Source organism: Eschrichtius robustus, chromosome 13, assembly GCF_028021215.1.
Source record: "Eschrichtius robustus isolate mEscRob2 chromosome 13, mEscRob2.pri, whole genome shotgun sequence".
NCBI classification, from domain to species: domain Eukaryota; kingdom Metazoa; phylum Chordata; class Mammalia; order Artiodactyla; family Eschrichtiidae; genus Eschrichtius; species Eschrichtius robustus.
This window is the reverse complement of record NC_090836.1, coordinates 16366953-16385282: the sequence shown is the minus strand read 5'-3', so window position 1 is coordinate 16385282 and position 18330 is coordinate 16366953. Positions and strand designations below refer to the sequence as shown.

Sequence of the window (18330 nt, the reverse complement as noted above, 5' to 3'; positions counted from 1 at the left end):
ACATACATATGGAATCTAAGGAAAAAAAAAAAAAAAAGGTCATGAAGGACCTAGTGGCAAGACGGGAATAAAGACACAAACCTACTAGAGAATGGACTTGAGGATATGGGGAGGGGGAGGGGTGAGATGTGACAGGGTGAGAGAGTGTCATGGACATATATACACTACCAAATGTAAAATAGATAGCTAGTGGGAAGCAGCCACATAGCACAGGGAGATCAGATCAGCTCGGTGCTTTGTGACCACCTAGAGGGGTGGGATGGGGAGGGTGGGAGGGAGGGAGGGAGATGCAAGAGGGAAGAGATATGTGAACATATGTATATGTATAACTGATTCACTTTGTTATAAAGCAGAAACTAACACACCATTGTAAAGCAATTGTACTCCAATAAAGATGTTTAAAAAAAAAAAGTCATGTACCACAATGTTCACTGCAGCTCTATTTACAATAGCCAGGACATGGAAGCAACCTAAGTGTCCATCATCGGATGAATGGATAAAGAAGATGTGGCACATATATACAATGGAATATTACTCAGCCATAAAAAGAAACGAAATTGAGTTATTTGTAGTGAGGTGGATGGAGTTAGAGTCTGTCATACAGAGTGAAATAAGTCAGAAAGAGAAAAACAAATACAGTATGCTAACACATATATATGGAATCTAAGGAAAAAAAAAAAAAAAAGGTCATGAAGAACCTAGGGGCAAGACGGGAATAAAGACACAGACCTACTAGAGAATGGACTTGAGGATATGGGGAGGGGGAAGGGTAAGCTGTGACAAAGTGAGAGAGTGGCATGGACATACATACACTACCAAATGTAAAATAGATAGCTAGTGGGAAGCAGCCGCATAGCACAGGGAGATCAGCTCGGTGCTTTGTGACTACCTAGAGGGGTGGGATAGGGAGGGTGAGAGAGAGGGAGATGCAAGAGGGAAGAGATATGGGAACATATGTATATGTATAACTGATTCACTTTGTTATAAAGCAGAAACTAACACACCATTGTAAAGCAATTATACTCCAATAAAGATGTTAAAAAAAAAAAAAAAAAAAGAATCTGCCTGCCAACGCAGGGGACATGGGTTTGATCCCTGGTCCTGGAAGATCCCACATGCCATGGAGCAACTAAGCCCATGTGCCACAACTACTGAGCCTGAGTTCTAAAGCTCACGAGCCACAACTGCTGAGCCCGCATGCCATAACTACTGAAGCCCACACACCACAATGAAGAGTAGCCCCCGCTTGCCGCAACTAGAAAGCCAGTGTGCAGCAACGAAGACACAACGCAGCTAAAAAAAAAAAATAGAAAACCAAACTTCCTGTTACATATAATTGGTTTATTTTTTAGATTAAATAAATGTTTTTAATGTTCTCAGTTTTGATTTTTGGTCCTGTAATAGTGATAAATGTAACGTCCATAAACAAGCTCTATGGTTTCTTCAGTAACTTTTTTAACAGCTTTACTGAGATATAGTTCATATTCCTCGATACTTAAGAAAGCAAAGGTGGGGCTTCCCTGGTGGCGCAGTGGTTGAGAGTCTGCCTGCCAATGCAGGGGACACGGGTTCGAGCCCTGGTCTGGGAGGATCCTACATGCCGCGGAGCAACTAGCCCCGTGAGCCACAGCTACTGAGCTTGCGCGTCTGGAGCCTGTGCTCCGCAACAAGAGAGGCCGTGACACTGAGAGGCCCGCGCACCGCGATGAGGAGTGGCCCCCGCTCGCCGCAACTGGAGAAAGCCCTCGCACAGAAACGAAGACCCAACACAGCCATAAAAAATAAATTAATTAATTTAAAAAAACAAAAAGAAAGAAAGCAAAGGTGTCCTTACAAGCAAAATGTTTGAGAACCACTGATCTAGACTATATTTAAAGCAAGGCTTAAAGGTCTCTCTGAAATAGATTGGGAAGAGTATGTTTCTGACCTGGAATATTTTTATTTTATTCTAAGGTTAACTGCTGAATTTGAAATTCAGTTTGTGGTCAAATGGGTAGAGGCAGCCTTATCTGCAATCTACTTTTCAGTTATCTGTGAGGAAACTCATTTGGAGTATGAATTTTCCTTGGTAACTTTGAGTCCTTCTCTTTCTAGGCTACTGAATGTGTAACTTTAAAGGAGGGTTGAGGACAGGGACCTGAAGGGGATACAAGCGTATAATGTGAAATCAAATATAATTTACTCTTGTCATCAAAAAACTAAAATATAAGAATTTCAGAATTTCCTATAAGTACGTCATTAATTAGCAAAGCTGCAGCTCTGCACTGGTGTTTCTCCAACCCTAACTTAGGCCTCCACTTGCCCATTCATATAAAAATTAGGTCTGCAAATCCCATATCTTATGCTTTATCCAATTAAATGCCTTCCAAAAAGACTCACAGTTACTTGCTGAATGCTCTCTTCTGCTAGGGGACTAGCCAGGTGGCTGGCAACAAATCAAAGAGCTGGCGTGAAACAATATTAAGAGTTTTATTGCGTAACTTTAAGATTCTAGTCACTTTGGGATTGACATATATACACACACTAATATTTATAAAATAGATAACTAATAAGAACCTGCTGCATAAAAAAAAAAAAAAAAAAAAGATTCTGGTCACTGTTGCATTTGTGATATGAAGTAAAGACAATTAGGACCAACCATTAAGTAATGGCGTCTTCCAAACAAGGTTTCCATACTGGTAATCCCTTTTCATAGTTCTCGGCCAGGAGAATTAAAGTGTATATGGAGACTAAAGACAAGCTGCCCGTGTCCACAAGTCACATCTTCAAGATTAAGCAGCCAAAATAGAGTAAGAAAACAACTGTATGCTAATACTGACATAAACTTGTATCATCCACAAACCTCACATCAAATTTAAGTTCATCTCAAAAAAATTTCCTATTCTGATTGACGTGATAAATTGTTAAATTTTTGAACTTACAAAAAAAATACTCATAAAATATCATTTTAATATATCTTATGCATTGGGGTTCCACATAAAAATTCATAACAACAGACCTCAAAATTGTCAAACTACTAACTTTTATATTAAAAGGTTAGAAACCACTGAGCTCTATTATATACAGATTAAGTGCCATAAACTTTAAAAATGCAGTAGGAAAACAGAATGATCAAGGCATCTAGCCACTCTCTTCAGGATCTGGAAGTTACTGATTGAAGTTCCACAAAAGAACCCCCTTAATCTCTAAAGGATCGAGGCTGTTTCTGTTTTGTTTTCTTTTGTTTTGGCTGCGCCGCGCGGCATGCGGGATCTTAGTTCCCCAACCAGGGATCGAACCCGTGCCCCCTGCAATGGAAGCACGGAACTCTAACCACTGGACCGCCAGGGAATTCCCCAAGGCTGTTTTATTTTTGTTCTATCAGTGAAAAACACATAATCTTTAGGAAGCCTTCAGTTCATAGACTGTATCTGAATTATTATAAAATAAACATTCTCTAATTCTAACTTTTTAAGAATGGAACATGGTTCCCCATGTGGACTGAAGAAAAGTGCAACGAGCTACAGGGAGACAAAAATTCTACTGGTCTAAGTAAGGAACACTTAACAGGGTCAAGCATTATAAACTTAGCTTAATTTTGTAACTGGTAATAAACTTTGGATAGAAATAAGTATACTATATAGTTTTCAAAGTACTTACCAAATTGTAGGTAAACATAACCACACACAGGGGATTCCTTATCTAATCATATAACAAGGTAAGCTATTATTTGGTTAAAAGGTGATGTTCCTTTCATCTATAATAAAATAGCCACTCAATACTACAAAGATTAGTCTGTGTCTCTCCCATACCTGTAATCAAAATTATTAAAATTCAGAACAGTACAAAACATGTCAGACAATCCTATATTTTTTCATTCAAAAAACTGAATCTAATCAATTCAATTAATTAAAACAAAGACCATATTCTATCATAGGCAGACTAAGGCATTTTGTGGAGGAGATGTTAAGTCCTTATTGATGTCAAATTGTGCCAGTTGCTGGTCAACCAGTGACAATCCTATATTTTTGAGAAGTCTGAAGTTGTATGCCTGATATGATACAACTTTGAGTGAACTCTCTACTTCAATTATCCATACCAGTCCTCGCCTCCTTTTGTTGGAAGAGACCATGATTTTGTGCCCTGCTCCTTATTCTAGGCATTAACAAAGGAATTAAAAGCTAAAACTGAACCAGTTAAAAGAAACAGACACTTCAAGAAAACTATGAACTGCCTGCCTGTTACATCTTATGACTTTATCCTAAGGAAAAAAGGGATTATGTAACTTACTATATCAAAATTTGTATCACAAAAGTAAGGTGCTGTTTTAAAATCTGACTTCCCATTCTTTATCACAACAGCTAACAAGTACTATTTGCTATATGCCCTGCATTGTTCTTTGCGCTTGTGTCAGACTGTATTTTCCAAAGACAGCCACCCCCATACACATACCTTCCCACATCATCTTCTTACAGCTTGGCATCAAGAAGTGAGAGATCGGACTTCCCTGGTGGCGCGGTGGTTAAGCATCCGCCTGCCAATGCAGGGGACACAGGTTCGAGCCCTGATCCGGGAAGATTCCACATGCCGCGGAGCAACTAAGCCCGTGCGCCACGACTACTGAGCCTGTGCTCTAGAGCCCGCCAGCCACAACTACTGAGCCCGCATGCCTAGAGCCCGTGCTCTGCAACAAGAGAAGCCACGACAGTGAGAAGGCCGCACACCACAACGAAGAGTAGCCCCCCCCTCGCCACTAGAGAAAGCCCGCGCGTGCAGCAACGAAGACCCAACGCAGCCATAAATTAATTAAAAAAAAAAAAAAAAGTGAGAGATCTATACTACCTCCCCTTGAATCTGAGCAGTCCTAAAACTCTTGCAGAAGCGACACTGCCAGAAATTCCACAGCTGGGTCATCAAAGGCAATACAGCTCGGCCTGGCTCTCTTGGGACATACAGCTTGGGAGCCCTGAACTACTTACTTACCCTATAAAGAAATCTGGCTCCCCTGAAGCCACTGTGCTAAAAAGATCCTGTGAAGAAAGTACACAGAGCTAGAGAGATGCCAGGAGCCCCAGCTGTTCTAGCTCCCAGCTGTTTGAGTCTTCTCAGCCCAGGCACCACACACGTGACAGCTTCGTGAGCAAGCAAGCTTTCTGGTGACTGCAGTCCCCAGACTTTATACTGCTCCAAGCTGACACCAAGTGGAGCAGGAAGATCTAACCATGCCAAGCCCTGCTCGGACTGTAGATTTGTAAGCAAAATAATGTTTTAAACTACTAAATGCTGCGAGTTGATTGCCATGCAGTCATAGTAACGGGAACAATGCCTGATGTGTATTAACTCATGTAATGCTTACAGCAACCAAATGAGGTAATTACTCATTATTTACTAATACTCAAGTATTAGTAGCCTCATCTTACAGATAAAAGAGACTGAGCAGATAAAAGGGACGAAAACACAAAAATTATGTGACTTGCCCAGTCACACAAGTACAAAACATTAATGCCAAACAATCTATTTGCCACATTTATACAAAAGAAAAATGAGTAAATTACCGATTTAAGAAATACCGAAATGCCACCTATATTACATATCAAGATAACGTGACAGTTTCATCTGGTGTGCACACACAAGAAGCTGTTCCTTTGCTTTTGTACATCTACAGCACACAGACACACACACAAAGATACTTAGCATCACATGTAATCTGACTCATTTGAACAGATGGTTTTACAAGAATGAACTATTAAATTTGATCTCTACAAGTCAATTAGCGCCAGGAAAAAAATTAATTCAAGGTCAGTCAGACAAAGCAACACTATTCTCAGGTAGAACTTGCTCCAAATTTAGAACTTAGGCCACTGAACCAGATTATGAGCCAAACAATGTCAGCGTAAAGTCCAACTCCAAAATACTCCAGGAACAACGAGGGGACACTTCAGTTTTTATTTATCAAAAACAACGAGTAAGTTATGAGATTGGTCTTAACTGGGATTAAGGAATTTAGACCACATCTGATTTCTGTAAGGCTGCCTGGTTTGGTCTTTCAAACTGCTGTGGTGCTTATAGGCTTTCAGAGCTTTAAACTCAGAAACAGGGGAAAAAAAGGAAAGATAAGTGCCTAGTTTATTGTATGTGCTATATATATGCTCAGGTCAAACTTCCCTAAGCTCTTTCCTACCCACCTAAGGCGGAAGGAATTCTGCTTCTTTATGATCTGGTTGATCTGCACTATGAGTCACCTATAAACCTCTTATTCAGAGTAAACTCCTAAACCTAGCTAGTGCCTTGCACACAGTAACTGCTCATATAGTTTTCAGTGACAAATTTAAGTAGGCTTTTTAAGGCAAGTAAAATATATGGCTTTGTCACACTGAGATATTCATTAAAATTAATTGGAGGCACACTAAAAATCATTAGCCAACACCAAGATATTATTATTACTATTGTTACTGTAATTATAAGCTATTATCACTGTAATTTAAAAAGCTAAATGGATTTTTCTAATCAAGAAAAAGACTACTCTCTATCCCTACAATTATTTCACTGAATAAAGACAAAAGATTTTTCCCCAAGACCCAGCAGTATTCACCAAATTGGCCAAAAGGGACCTTATGCAACAATGATGAAATATAGTTCATGGAAAACAAGTACGTTACATTCTTCCATCACCACTATGCGCTGTGCACATTATTTTCAATTTGTTTCTCACCTCTAGTCTATGCCCTTTAAGATTACTCCACCCACATTTTTCATCCAGCTTAAGAGATCAGCAAGCAATTATCTTCAAAAAGATTTTAATACTAGAAACATTCTACTTCAATAAAACTACACTATAAGGAGTCATCTTTTACAGTCTTAAAAAGGTTTCCAGAAAAATGTCTATACACAATGATGGTATATTAAAAAATCTGCTATGAAAAACATACCCATTTTATACAGAAGCAATCACATATTCATTTCGTGTTTTTTTAAGGTAGTGTTAAATCATAAAAATGATTTTATCAGATCATTTCAGTGTGCCCATATCTGACAAGAATAACTACAGTAGAGTTCAACACCTCAGAAGACATGTTCAAATGACTGCCAACAGGAACGTAAATCACTAGAAAGGCTACTGCTCATTCATCCCACCCTCAGTACTTGTTAACAAGTATTTATATATTCATAATTTTGTAATGACAAAAATTTTATAATTTAGAAATGAACTAGTAAGTGTATTTACTAAGAAATACTAATACCCTTCTGAAATCTGTGTTTTCTCTAATTGGTAACACTTTATCTTTCTAGAAACTCAAAATATAAATGAAAACCAGAAAACAAGTCAAGGGCTTTGAAAAGTGTTAAAATTAAAGAAATAAAATGTCAATAAAGACTCTCTCTATTCCCCTAAAGACTGAATACCTATAATACTTAAAAAAATTAACTTCTGTATTTCATAGTCTTAAGAGGAATCTAGGTTACAAAGTCTAACTATATAATTACAAATGAGAATAAAGCCCAGAAATGTAAATGAACTCAAGCGCGTAAGTTATTCTTTGCAAAAGAGACAGGATGAAAATTAAAACAGCCGCTAATGTAAACTACTGATATTTTAATTAAACTTCCCTGGTCAAGACTTCCCTGTTACAACAGTCCTACAGGCAGTATAAGTATAGTAGCTAAGACCACGTCTAGAGCCAGGACTGCCAACATTCTCCAGGAGCTGTGTGACTGTAGACGAGATAGTCTGTGCGTGCTTCCTCGCCTCACTGGTTCTGTGGATGAACTTCATCAAATCCTTTCAATAAGCTCAAGTCTCAGATTCTTAAGCAAACTAGACAATCAATAGTGGGTTTTCTTCTAAAACAGTGTGTAAATATATTTTTTTCTTGGGAAACAAAATATAAGTTGGGGAATCCTGCTTTTTTTAAATTATTCAAATAACCACAACTTTTTTCAAATACTGTTTTCACATATGCTGCTTCAAAGAATTGGGGGAAGAAATAAGGCATAGAATGGTTCAACTCCTTGTTTCATGCAGCCACACCAGTAACAGTGAGAAAGAAGTACGTATCAGGTACATCCAGAAGAAATACGTATCAGGTACATCCACATTCAGCTGAATTCAACCAATTATAGAGTTACTGAATATACAGAGTGTAACAGGTGAGTGCACTACAGGTACGTGCTGGAAGTATAAAGATAAATAGGACCTGATTTTAATCTTAAAAATGTTATAGCCTGGAGAAGACAAACACAAACACAAATGGATATTTCAATGCAATGCCATAAGTATGAATTAGAATTATGGTGATTTTTGAACTCAGAAGAACCTGAAGTATCTTTGAGGTCCTGGATGGAGCAAAGACACACCTGCAATATTCTGGGTTTGTCTAAAGGATAGGAAACACACACACACACAGCATGTATACAGAATAGGTTCCTATTCTCAGGGAGCACACATTCCAGCAAGAGAGATGAACAGTAAATACTTGCTCAAATTGTGATAGGGCCAATGCAGAACTTGAGTGCGGCAATGAGCCTAACAAAGAATTGGGGACAGTCTGCCTGAGAAAATGTTCAAGGTAAGACCTGATCGTGACTAGTAGTTACAAAAACAGAAGCTGGCGAAGGGAAAAGAATGTGATTCACAATATGATACATATATTTATCTTCTGACTTCCATTAGAGCACTTGCCAAATCTACAGCAGATTTATCACATCTGAGCTCCAAGTTTCTTTATACTGTTTAGTCCAAAACCCTCACTTTAAAGAAAAAGAGTCAATCTACAGTTCAGAGAAATGAAACGATTTGCCAAATATCCTGCAGGCAGTCTCTAGTAATGCCAGTACTACAATACTGATTATTCTCAATAAAGTACTCTTTCCACATTTTACACATGAGAAATGGGAAAATAAATGACACTGAATTAATTACAGCCCTAGGTCCTTTACATATTCCGTCTCATTTAATCATAACACTAAGATACTTCTTCTAGGGCTTCCCTGGTAGCACAGTGGGTAAGAATCTGTCTGCCAATGCAGGGGACACGGGTTCGAGCCCTGGTCCGGGAAGATCCCACATGCTGCAGAGCAACTAAGCCCGTGTGCCACAACTACTGAGCCTGCGCTCTAGAGCCCACGTGCCACAACTACTGAAGCCCGCACGCCTAGAGCCCGTGCTCCACAAGAGAAGCCACCACAATGAGAAGCCCGCGCGTCGCAACGAAGAGCAGCCCCCACTCGACGCAACTCAAGAAAGCCCACGTGCAGCAACAAAGACCCAATGCAGCCATAAATAGACAGACAGATACTTCTTCTATTTTAAAGGTAAGGAAACAACTTCTGATAAGTTAAATTATAACGCCAAGTCTTTCTGACTTAGAGGTTCATGCTCTTTCACTACCCAATGTTCCTTTAGCTGTTTTAGTGATAGATGTGTCTAGAAAAATATGGTAAGGTATTGTTCCAGTTATATCCTCAAGAAAAAAACATTTTACTCAGGAATACTAACACTATTTCTCTTATTGATCACTCAGGAAATTCGCTTTTCTTTCCTTTAATTCAGTTTCCCAAGCATGACTTTTTCCCCAACTTCTATCCCAGCTCAAGTCCCTTTATTTCACACCTGTACTACTCCTACTACCTCCTAATTGGTCTCCCAGCTCCCCAGCTTTCCTTCTCTACCTTTGCCACATGTGATTAATTTTCCGGTAACACAAGTTTCATCATTCATTCAAAATGTATTTTAAAATACCTAAAATGATCGTCAAGCACTGTGCCAGGTACTGCAGATAGTGTAATGTTCAAAACAGACGCAGTTCCTATTCTCAAGGAGCTCACATTCTAGGAAGAGAGACGAACAGTAAATAATTACTCAAATTGTGATAAAGGCAATGCAGAACCTGAAGGGCTAGCAATGTGTCCGACAAAGAATCAGGGATAGTTTGCCTGAGAAAATGTTCAAGGTAAGACCTGATCACGACTCTGAGTTACAAAGACAGAAGTTGGGGAGAGGCAAAGAATCCAATTCACAAGCCTATAGACAGAAAGATGGGCACATTTGTGTTGGCATGAAAGGTCACACTTTAGTCATGAATTCTTATTTCCCAGTTCCAATGTGAATCCTCTAATCTAGGCAGAAAGTTTTCTGAATATGCTAGGCTCTTTCCTTCCTATGTTTCATTTAGGCTTCCTAGAAATTTCTTTTCATCACTCAACTAACCCTAAAATCCATAAAAACCCTCTCCCATCAAAACTTTAGTCATCGACTATAATACTCCACAGTTTTAATTTTAATGTACTGTGTCACAAACAAATTTACAGGAAAACTAGAGAACAATGGAATCATCTTTTTAGTCTTCTCTTTAAAAACTACCTGGGGATGCACATTTCTTTCTTATCACTAAACAGGGTTAAATGCTAACCATCAGTAAATCCTCAAAAATGACTTTTTAAAAAAAAAATTTATTTATTTATTTATTTTTGGCTGCATTGGGTCTTCGTTGCTGTGCACAGGTTTTCTCTAGTTGCGGCGAGCAGGGGCTACTCTTCGTTGTGGTGTGCGGGCTTTTCATCACGGTGGCCTCTCTTGTCGCGGAGCACGGGCTCTAGGCGCGCGGGATTCAGGGCTGTGGCACGCAGGCTCAATAGTTGTGGCTCGCAGGCTCAGTAGTTGTGGCGCATGGGCTTAGTTGCTCCGCGGCATGTGGGATCTTCCCGGAACAGGAATTGAACCCGTGTGCCCTGCATTGGCAGGCGGATTCTTAACTACTGCGCCACCAGGGAAGCCCAAAAATGATTTTTTAAACATCTAAACATCTACTTGATCTCCTATCCATGCCCAAAATTGTCCATTTAGTTCTAAGGTCAATATCACTATTACTTTCACTAATGTATACTATCAGTCATAAAAATGAACTCAATATGCGGTTAGATAACTGCAACTCCATTACCATTACTAGAAAACATATCCCAAAACCTTTTAGTAATAGATCAGCAGCATTACTTACATATTAAAAACTATTAAAAATAAAAGGTATTAAGAGGCCTTTTAGGTCAACCATGTATGTTAAAGAAAATGATTAAAATGTAGATTTTGTGATGAAATATTTTGGTATAGCGTATCCTTTTGCAAGGTTCTGCAGCACTCATTTACAGATACTTGCCACACATTTAACAGCTGGTACAGTACTTCTGGCACTTCAGATCTTAAACTTCTTCAACAAAAGACCAATGCTAGCTTTACTATTCTCAGCTCTTGTGCACAGTCTGTCTCCCCCACCCATGAGGTCAGGTGCTTTGTTTTAGTCACTGCTGTGTACCCAACACCTAGAATAGTACCTGGCACATAATGGGGGTTCTATGTACATCTGTGGAATAAATACCTATCACATAATACATGCTTAGTAAATTGTGTGCCAAATACTGTGCATGTAATCCCCATAGCTATCTTACAGGATAGGAACTATTACTGTCCCCCTTCTGCAGATAAGAAACCTGAAGTAGTAGAAAGACGTTAAATAACTTAAATGACTGTCCCATGGTCAACCAGCTTCAGTGAGAGCCAGAATTCAAATCCAAACATTCTGACTCATCTTGTACTCTTAACCACTTTTCTCCCTATACTTCTCTCCTTAACTTCAAATTTTCCATGTACCTTTGATAAAATGTTGGGCATTTTTCTACAATAAATGCTTCTAAACAGTGGTTTAAAAAAAAAAACCCTCGGGTGACTATCCACTTCAGATTTTCCATCCTTATACTTACTTTTAAAATAAGCTTTTTACAGAAATTTACAATTTCAAAGTTGTCCAATCTTTTAAAAAGTATTTATTATGCACCTCTGGATCGCCTCTAAATTGGTAGTTCTTAACTTAGACCAAACCCTTTTAAGACTCTGAGAAAAACTGCTGACATCTTCTCAGAGAAACGCCCACATAAAATTTTGCATATGACCTCAAAGGCCTTACTAGAGTACACCCCCAGAGAAAAGCTGGCCTTAAACTCACTATACTAAATACAATGATCCAGCCAAAGGCACCAATTCCTGGCCCTCACTTTATAGTCTTCTTTATACAAATTCTACTGTAGGTATTTCAATTTAATTCTAATAATTGAGTACTCACCATACGCGGGTACTGTGCTAGATGCTACAAAGATCTAAATGAGCTAAACTATCCCTGCTCTCAAAACTACCATGCTACAACAAAAAGGATGAAGCAAGCATTCAAGTGCTTTGAACAGCATGGATTCTTCCAAACGGTCCACAGGGCTCCTTAACAGAAGTTCACGTGGACCTTAGAACACTGTTATGGTTAAACCTAACCCTGTCGTCTTGCAGTTGAACTAAGGGTCAAAGATATTACTTAAAATCATAATATAAGTAGCAATGCTAAAATCTGAATTGTGTCCTTTGACTCTTAATTACAGGCTCTTTATACTGCAATATTCTACATCCTTACATAACAAAGCCAGAAACTGAGATGAAAAAATAAAGAAGAAATACAAATACAGTAATTAAAAAGAAAAAAATTAAAATCAAGTTTAATAAGACCAGGAAAGAATTTGTTGTGGCATTTTGATGGGTTTTGAAAGGTTGTCTCAGTCAACAAAAATCTGAAGCAATTATTGTGTATCACAGTATGAATAAAAAGAAAAATAGGAAAAATGTATCTGCTAAGTGAAGATGTATGAAGAATATGTGAGCAGGTATATTTAGGTCATAAAATCCTTGGCTCTCTTTCTCTCAGATGACTTGCTCTGGGGGAAACTAGTTGCTATGTCATAAGAACACAAAAACAGCCTTATGGAGATACTGACCTGGTGAGTAACTGAGGCCTCCTGCCAAAAGCTACATTAAGTGAGCCGATTTCCAGCCCCAGTCCAGCCTTCAGATGACTGCAGGGCTGGCCAACACTTTCGCTGCAACAGCAGACTCTGAGCCAGAACCACCGAGCTAAGCCTCTCCATTCTTGACTTTCAGAAACCACATGTGATACCAAATGTTTGTTTTAAGTTGCTAAATTTGGGGGATATCTGTTACACAGCAATAAATAGCTAATACAACAGGCAAGGTGTGACGTCTCTAACTTTGTCTAGAGTCAATAAAGTTTTGTGCTAGGAATTATGGCAAAACCACACTTTGGAATTAAGTTTCAGAGCAATATGCAAGATGGATGAAGTGGGAAGCATTTTGTCTTCCTGTATCCCACAATATCCAGTAGAGCCCTTCCTGCACACAGTAAATACCTACGCTTGGTAACAAACTAGCTTACACACAAGATTTCCTAACTGATCCAATGCAATAGTCTCAATGTTTCTTAAAAGTAAAATGACCCCTTAGAATCTCTCCATATAAACTCAATCCTGAAAGTTGTAGTTTTATTGTTGTTTACTTTTTAGCAGAGCCATACCTTCCTTAACTGAGAATTACAATCCGTAATCAATGAAAACTGAGACCTGTTAGAAGCTCTTCCCTAATTTTAGTCATAATTAAAAGGTAGCTTAAAACAGGGATTCTGGAGAGACTATGAACAGCTGCTTCAGAGTTGAAAAGTGAATGGTGAAAAGCAGTTCCATCATGAAGTATGAGCAAAATCTTACCTCTTATAAAAGTATTTTATTGCCTCAACCCTACAGAGCCTTAATAGATCCTGATGATAACCTCAACATGCAGCCTTCTAATATTAATCTGATTTAAAAATTTAGCCTCCATACTAGAAAAAGATCTTCCTAATCATATTCCTGGGAAAGTGAGCAACATAACCCTGTTTTCCCGGTGTCAAAACAATCTTAATTATACCTCAAAGATTGCAACCCATTAGGTTGGTAATCCAAATTTTAATCCACAGAACAGTAAGGGCCTGTAGTGTTTGCTGATCATTAAGTTTCATACTAAATGCCCTTCCCTATCACCCCAACCTTATGCATGCACTCTTCACCTGACACCTGGATTTACCCAGAAAGGCTGATAAAAGTGGCTTTTTTTTTTTTAAAGTGGTTAACTACCCTTTTTTTTTTTTTTTTAATATTTATTTATTTATTTATTTTTGGCTGTGTTGGGTCTTCGTTTCTGTGCGAGGGCTTTCTCTAGTTGTGGCAAGCGGGGGCCACTCTTCATCGCGGTGCGCGGGCCTCTCACTATCGCGGCCTCTCTTGTTGCGGAGCACAGGCTCCAGACGCGCAGGCTCAGTAGTTGTGGCTCACGGGCCCAGCTGCTCCGCGGCATGTGGGATCTTCCCAGACCAGGGCTCGAACCCGTGTCCCCTGCATTAGCAGGCAGATTCTCAACCACTGCGCCACCAGGGAAGCCCAAAAGTGGCATTTTCAAAATAAGTCGTATCTTATATTCTAGATGGGAGGGGGGAACCGTAATAGAGACGAATAACCACAAAACAGAGACTGTTATTATCAATTTGCTTATACAGATAAGCAACTGAAGAGTATTTTCATGTATAATCTGATTCAACAGCTAGAACTAATTTTTACACTAAAATTATTTCAGAGGCATTCTAAAATTCTATTTAAAAGTCAACTTAGCCTCTGAAATTAACTTAAAAGGTGGTAACTTTTTAAAAGGTACTGAAGCTTAGATTCAAAGTAGAATAAAATAAAAGCTAGTTTTTAGTGGCCTCACACAGCTAAATATTCCCCTCAAAGAAAATTCCATTATCTTTATAACCAAACTAAAAGTAAACTACATATTAACTTTAAGGTTTTCTAAATTTACCACAATAAACACACCAATACACTTAGGCTGGTTCTGAATAACCTTCTCCTGGGAAAAACAATGTTTTTGGTACCAAGTGTGATTTAATCATTTTATAAATTAATCACTTTCACAACACTTCGAATACATGTTTTAAACTGACTCCTTGGATCACAAGCTTTAATATCCAAATCTTTAAAGTTAGTTCTTTCTTAAAACGGAGCACTTACAGTTAAAAATATTTAAGATAATTTCAACAACTTATAAAGTATGTTAGATAAACTGAAAAGTATAAACTAATTTCAAAGTGAAAGAAAAACTCAATTGGCATTCTAATAGAGTAAATTCTAATGATAATAAAATCCTTGCAACAGGATGCCTCATGTTTCTAAAAAGCACTTTAAAACCACGATATCCTCCCATCAGTTACAAATATAAAGACTTCCTACCGTGAAATCTATAAAATCCGTAGATTGATGTAATCTGTAGGACAGTTTATAAGAATTATGACTCCTCTGCAAATTTAAAATAACTCTTAAAAAAAACTCAAAGGCAAAAAAAGGGGAGTTTCAAAATTAAGATTATCAAGACCACAACCAGTTTCACTAGTAATATAAGGTTTTTTCATACACGTGATAAATTTATTACCCAGTAATGGTAAAATGATTGCAGTGTTTTGTAGTCTCTAATGTTTAAGCAACAAGAAAAGCAAGTACATTTGGTTATCAGGGTTTAACCTTATTTTACTCCTTACTCTGAAATATGATGTAAAAATTACATATTCAAGTGAATATCTAATAAAAATGAAGTCAAAACTTCACTTCCTGAAATACTGCTTGGTCAATTACTATCTCCTAAAAGGACTAGTAGACAGATATTAACTAAAAAAAAAAAAACGAAAAAAACCCCCAAATACCTGGCACATACTGCTTGTAGCTATTTAAAGTGAATTATTCTAACTCCTGTGAAGTGGGAATAGCAGAGAACCTTTGTTCAGATCCAGCTCCACCACTTCCATTCTATACTTACTGTTTTGAGTAAGACACTCAACTTGCTTCTTCATCTGTTAAATGGAAGTCAAAATAATACCTATCTTGCGCCAGAGTTGTGAAAATGAAATGATTAAGGCATTTAAATCGTGCAGTGCTAGGGAAGTGTGTTTTATGGGTGTATGTGTATACTAGGTAAATGGAACAACTGTGGTAGATGCTGACTGTATAAATTAATGCCAACTTTCAAATATCTACTGGTACCAAAGAAGGCGTATACAGTAAAATGATAAATGACACATGCTTCATTGTGCGGTTCACATCAATTTTTAATTTTCTTGAAGACATTCTCATTCCTGCCATGCCTGAATAGTTCAGGACAATTTTTCCAAGGTTTGCACTCTCTACTTTATCCCACTCAAGATGTTTCCTTAACTAGACATTAAAGTAAATGTCAAACAGAATTTGATGCTATATTTTCAAAATATTTAGAGCTGTGAATTCCTCATAACACTAAATATAAGCCATTGTGTTCATTTTTATGTTAACAATCGAATTCCTAGAACTTTAGAATACTTTAACTTTTAAATCCAAGTCAATAAAGATGGTTAAAAATTCTACTGCTCATCAAAACATTAGCAGATGGTCAAAATAACTAATATACTTTAGATGCATTATAATACGCATGACACGGTTCTCTCTGTTTAAAAAAGTACATTAAAGACCAATTAGTTAAAATACGAAGTTTTCCAGAGATCAAAAGTAATGATAGTAACAACTGAAACATACCATAACAATAAACTTAATGTCCCGAAAAAATGAAGCGCATTTTTGTCAGTCTCCACATTCTTTCTAAGAAGCTTTAGAAAAATGCTACTAATCCCTTCAGAGATCTCGCCAAAACATGACTTTAAATATTATCATCTAAAATCACGACTCTCACGTTGAAGCATTACTGTATAAAGATTTTAAGACGCATACTAACATGCTGTACCTTATGACTGCATTTTGTTACAATTCCTACTCTCTTCGATTCCGCAAAGTTATTTTAGAGGACACCAATTCATTATTCTTTTACACAACGATTTATACGTTTTTAAAACTTTCTCCCCAATTTGATCACCAACGAAATCGAAGTTACTAAAATCACTTTGGAGACCATGTTAATGACCACACATGAGGAATTCTGGAAGCGCGGATTAAATATAAAAGAATAGTCTTTACTTTTCTAAATAAAGGAAAGTGATGGTTGGGGGTCTCCTCCCTGAACAAGGAAGTTCTGTTACATCCAGGCGAGACCAGCCATGTTGGAAAACACTTGTCAATTACGGTTTTGACAAGTATTCGCGAACACGGCTGGATGAAGCTAACCTTGTGTACCGAGGTGCGTACATCAAGGCCCTCTTCGGCTCCGCCACAGGATCTGGGCCTACTTTGGGGATTGTTTCCGAGTTGGAGCCGTCCTTCGGTCCGTACGGAGTGCAGAGCCGAGGGGAAAGAGGGCGGGGAAAGGAGAGTTGGGGGGAAAAGGGTTTGAGAGTTGGAAGCCGCTATCCGCAGCGAGAGGGGCGCGGCGGCCGGCAGAGGTTTCCGAGTTGAGAGCCGGGGGGAGGGGCCGAGGATTCGGGGAGCAGGGGGATCTCAGCAAAAAGTCCCCTCGGGCCCCTCGGAGGGGCCCAGGAGCGCAAGAGGAGGAAGGGAAGGGGAAACGCTTCAGTGCACTGACCTGTCCTCCGAGTCCATGCGGCTCAGGGGTTCCCCATCCGACGACATCTCCAAGCTGCCTCGCCGGCCCCCGGAGGTCGCGCTGCTTCCGCCTCCCCCGGTCCCGTAGCCCTCATCTCCGCCGCTGGAAACGACGCTGCTGCTGCTGCTGCCGCCCCCGCCGCCGCCCTGGCTGCCCCGCGGTCCCTTGGGCTCCTCCAGGCCCTCCTTGCCGTCCCCATCCCCGCTGCTGCTGCTGGCGGCACCGGGGCTCAGCGAGCGCGTCTCGTCGCTGCTGCTCCCGCCGCTGCTGCCCACCAGGCTCTCGGCGCTGCTCTCCTCCTCGCCCCCGCCGCTGCTGCTGCTCTCGTCCTCCTCCTCCTCGTCCTCCTCCTCGTCCTCATCCTCCCCGGCCTGGCTGGCGCTCTCGGGGCTCGGCTCCGACATCGTCTCCGCCTCGCCGCCCCCCACTCCGCCGCCGCCTCCACCGCCCCCACCGCCGCCGCCGCCGTTCAGCAGCAGCGCCGCCACCGCCTCGGCCTCCGCCTCTTCTTCCTCCTCCTCTTCCTCCTCCTCCTCCTCCGGCGGCTCAGCCCGACCCCGCGCCGCCGGGCCGGGGCTGCCGGGGGGCAGAGGGCTCAGGCGGGAGAGCTCCTCCAGGTCGGCCATGTCGGTGATAGCGGCGGCCATGGCGGCGCCTGCTCCTCCTCCTCCTCCTCCTCCTCCTCCTCCCCGCCGCCGCCGCCGCCTCCCTCTCTGGACTCTCGCTCCCGTGCCCCCTCCCGAACGCCCAAAACTCCGCCGACGCCGCTGCAGAGCAGGAGGAGGGCCCGCGAGCTGCGTCAGCCTGCACACGCGCTACGGAGCCCGCGCGGGGACAGGGGCGCGACTGCGCGCACTCACGCGGAGACGGCTGCGCGCCTGCGCGGCGGCACGCGGTGGCGCCTCCACCCCCCACCCCGGCCG

The 18330-nt window shown here is 40.4% G+C and overlaps 1 protein-coding gene across 1 annotated transcript in view; it reads right to left on the bottom strand.

The window, feature by feature from the left end:
- AEBP2 (AE binding protein 2) overlaps positions 1 to 18065 on the bottom strand; it is a 58594-nt gene extending 40529 nt beyond the window's left edge. Inside the window, exon 1 of the mRNA XM_068561479.1 lies at positions 17387 to 18065. Coding sequence (XP_068417580.1) covers positions 17387 to 18054 — 668 coding nt within the window. The 5' untranslated portion in view covers positions 18055 to 18065. The remainder of the gene's footprint in view (positions 1 to 17386) is intronic.
- Between the last annotated feature and the right edge of the window lie 265 nt (positions 18066 to 18330).